Raw genomic sequence first — 3,379 nt, 5'->3', positions numbered from 1 at the left:
GGCAGCATTATTTATGGGGTGCTTCTCAGAGGCAGGGAAACGGAGACTGGTCCGAAATGAGATGACAGTGAATGAAGCCAAATACAGAGAGGTCATTGAAGAAAACCTGTTTGGAACCTGAGACCGGGGCAATGGTTCACATGTCAGCACAAGAATGACCCAAAGCAGACAGCCAAGCATTGCTGGAGTAGCTTCAGGACAAGTCTCTGTGGTCCAGCCAAAGGCCAGACTTAAACCCCATACAACATCTGTGGAGAGACCCGAAGTTGGCAGTTCACGGACACTTCCCATCTTATCTGACAGAGCTTGAGAGGATCTGGCTGGAAGAATGGGATAAACTGCTTGAATTCATGTGTGCAAAGCTTGTAGAGAGTTATCCAAGAAGACTTTAAGCTATAATTGCTGACAAAGGGGCTTCAAAAAGAAGCCCCTTTGAATTTATAGTATCAATACCTTTGTAAATGAGAGATTCCAGTTTTTGATTTTAAATAAATTTGCTAAAATTTCTGAAAACATGTTTTCACTTTGTCATCATGGGTTATTTAATGTAGACTGGGGAGCAAGAATCTACTATACAATAAAGTGTGAAAGAAGTGAAGGAGTCTGAATACTTTATTGAGATGTCTGCTGATGTGCCTTTCATCCGAATACACAGATCGGATTTTTTTGGTCACTGTATCATGGACATCTCAGGAGCCACACATCATCTGAACCAGGAATTCAGCAATCACTGCTCCTCTAGCTCAGGCTGTAATCAAAGCTCTTAACTAACTTATTTTCCTTAATTCTGCATTTCACAACACTAACTTTGGTATCCACAAAGCCTTGCGGGTCAAATGTGGAACTGCATGGTCTTTATGGATTGCAAGCAACTAAACTTTGTATTGGTTTTGCATTGATCATAATCTGTGCCTAGGTCATGGTTTGTTATCTGAAATGTTTCAATGTACTGTATATATCTAAATGTTATTGACTGCTTTCTCTGTTCTTTTTATGTCCACCTTTTATCGTAGGAAAGACCACCAACCTTCTGGAGATCTGAATTGCTTGGCATAACATGAAAACTGAGGACTATTAGAAGCAAGTGAAAGCAAAGGGACACATGTAGATATTTGATTTCATAAACATGAATTAGGTATTGTGGCTTTTTGGACATTCAGTCTAAATATGATGTAATGGCAAGAAGATTGTGGGTTCACTTTCTGGTCTCTGGACCTCACATGTTCTCTCCATGTTGTCCTGGGTTACCCCCCTGCAAGTAAGGTGAACTAAAGAGTAAACTGTTGGTAGAATGTCAGGATCTCACTTTGTGTAAGCAGTTCCATTTATTTAGTTTTCCACTATATCCTTTGCTGCTGTTTGAATTCATCGGGGAACACCTTTGGAGCAGAACATTTTCTGCCAAAGAAATTTGTACAATGTAACAATTAGTGCACTAAATAGTCATAGATCCTCTAACTTAAGTGTTTCTATCATACCTACAGTGAGTTAAAACACTTCAAAGTATGTGCTTGGATGTATTCAATCTTCAATCTGAAAACTCAAATTAAAGGTTCATCACCACTCTCTCTTTAACAGATGCTCTACTATGTGAATAATCTCACTGAAACTATCAAGTTCTACCACAGTCTTCCGAAAAACAACAGCAGACTTATAATCATTATTGAAACAGGTATGTAGAACTGGATTTTAATTCACTTTAAAGATGCCAAATTCAGATTATTACAATATATAATTATGATTCTTATATTGCTGTAAAACTGTCAGACCAGGATCAATGTGACTAAATTGCCAAAGGTTTGACCTTGTTTCCCATAAGTCTTGTCGCTTCCTGCCTTTTTTCCTTCTAAAATGATCTTTACTCAAGTGCAAAGACACATTTCAATCTGCATTTTACTTCATTTACCCAGGCCAATACTTGACATTATTTGTTTCTGCCTTAAGATAAAAAGATATCATAAACATTTTGTTATTGTAAATATTTTCCTTCTGAAATTATCATATTTTTTAATGTCATACCATCCAGCTAACAGTTGCTGGGACAACCTGTGGAAGACTTACAAGAAGGAGCTCTGGGTTGATGCCATCACAGAGTACCGCTCATCAGCAGAGGTGGTCGCATGCCTGAAGAGCCAGGGTCTGAACTATGAGGAGGACATCATTCACAACACCTTCGATATCACTGAGTGCTTCAATCCAAGCAGCGCAACTGGAGAACATCTGTTGAATTTCATGACAGCCAAAGATCACTTCTACCAGTCCTTCACCCAGATATCGGAGCAGGCATGTTAGACCTTATCAGAGACAAGTGCAGTGCAGAAAAAGATGGCAAGGTATTCTTCAACAGCAATGTGAACTGCATACTCATTTATGCTTGAGTATGTTCTGTGGAAATGTTCATACATTCTAATTTCTCTTCTTGAATTCAGCTAACCTGGCAAACAGTGTATTTGCCTGTTGCAAATATACTGATTTACTATTTACCAATTTACTATGTGCAGTAGTTTTCAGTCTCTTCAGCCTATATTTACAAAACTTTTTATGTTTACCGAAATTATCAATAAAAACAATTCAGTCACTATTTGCTGATAAAAATCACTGTCACGGACTGTTAATGCTTTACAAAGCTTGAGAAAAATCAACTATATAGTCTTTACTGACTGACACACAATTCTAGCTATGCAAAAGTCTTGAATCAATTTCATCAACCCTAGGTTGGACCTCTTTCAAACATGAAAAGAAATTTAGTATTATGACCTTTTACAGTCCTCATTGAAATTATTGGCACGCCTGAATTTTAAGTACAGAATTTAGAATATCTTCAGAAATAAATTCAGGTTAACCAATTTGGTATAATCAGAATATTTTATAAAATGTCAAAGGTTACTGAACAAAAGGAAAAAACAAAACAAAACTTGCATAATAGTAAAATATTACAAACACAAAAATTACTCCGGACAAAATTAATAACACCCTTCACTAATATTTGGTTGCAGAATCTTTGGCAACCATGACAGCCTCTAAATGTTTCTTGTAGCCATTTAGAAGCTTCTTGGACCTGCTTGCTGGTAGTTTCTGCCAGTTTTCCATTGCTGTGTGTTCAAGCTCTTTTAGGTTTGCAGGAGTTCTTTTTGCAATTTGCAGATTTCAGCTCTCTCCAAAGGTTTTCAATGGGATTTAGGTCAGGACTCATTGCTGGCCAGTTGAGAACAGCCCATCTTTTCCTTTTCAACCGTTCTCTTGTGCTGCTGGATTAGTGTTTTGGGTCGTTGTCCTGCTTAGACCTTATGCCTCAAACTTAGTTTTCTGACACTGGGTAATACATTTCACTCTAAAATGCCTTGGAAATCTTCTGATTTCATCATTCCTTTGATACATT

The 3,379-nt window shown here is 37.6% G+C and overlaps 1 protein-coding gene across 1 annotated transcript; it reads left to right on the top strand.

The window, feature by feature from the left end:
• The first annotated feature begins 1,121 nt into the window (after positions 1-1,121).
• Positions 1,122-2,378, top strand: LOC120802041 (histamine N-methyltransferase-like). Its single transcript, XM_040149487.1, is given in 4 exon segments — positions 1,122-1,135; positions 1,579-1,672; positions 2,027-2,263; positions 2,266-2,378. Coding segments are annotated over 3 exon segments (444 nt in total). The 5' UTR covers positions 1,122-1,135.
• Positions 2,379-3,379: the final 1,001 nt, after the last annotated feature.

This window comes from Xiphias gladius, chromosome 16 (genome assembly GCF_016859285.1).
Source record: "Xiphias gladius isolate SHS-SW01 ecotype Sanya breed wild chromosome 16, ASM1685928v1, whole genome shotgun sequence".
Taxonomy (NCBI): domain Eukaryota; kingdom Metazoa; phylum Chordata; class Actinopteri; order Istiophoriformes; family Xiphiidae; genus Xiphias; species Xiphias gladius.
Note: the sequence above shows the minus strand (reverse complement) of the source record. Positions and strands in the feature narration are given on the sequence as shown.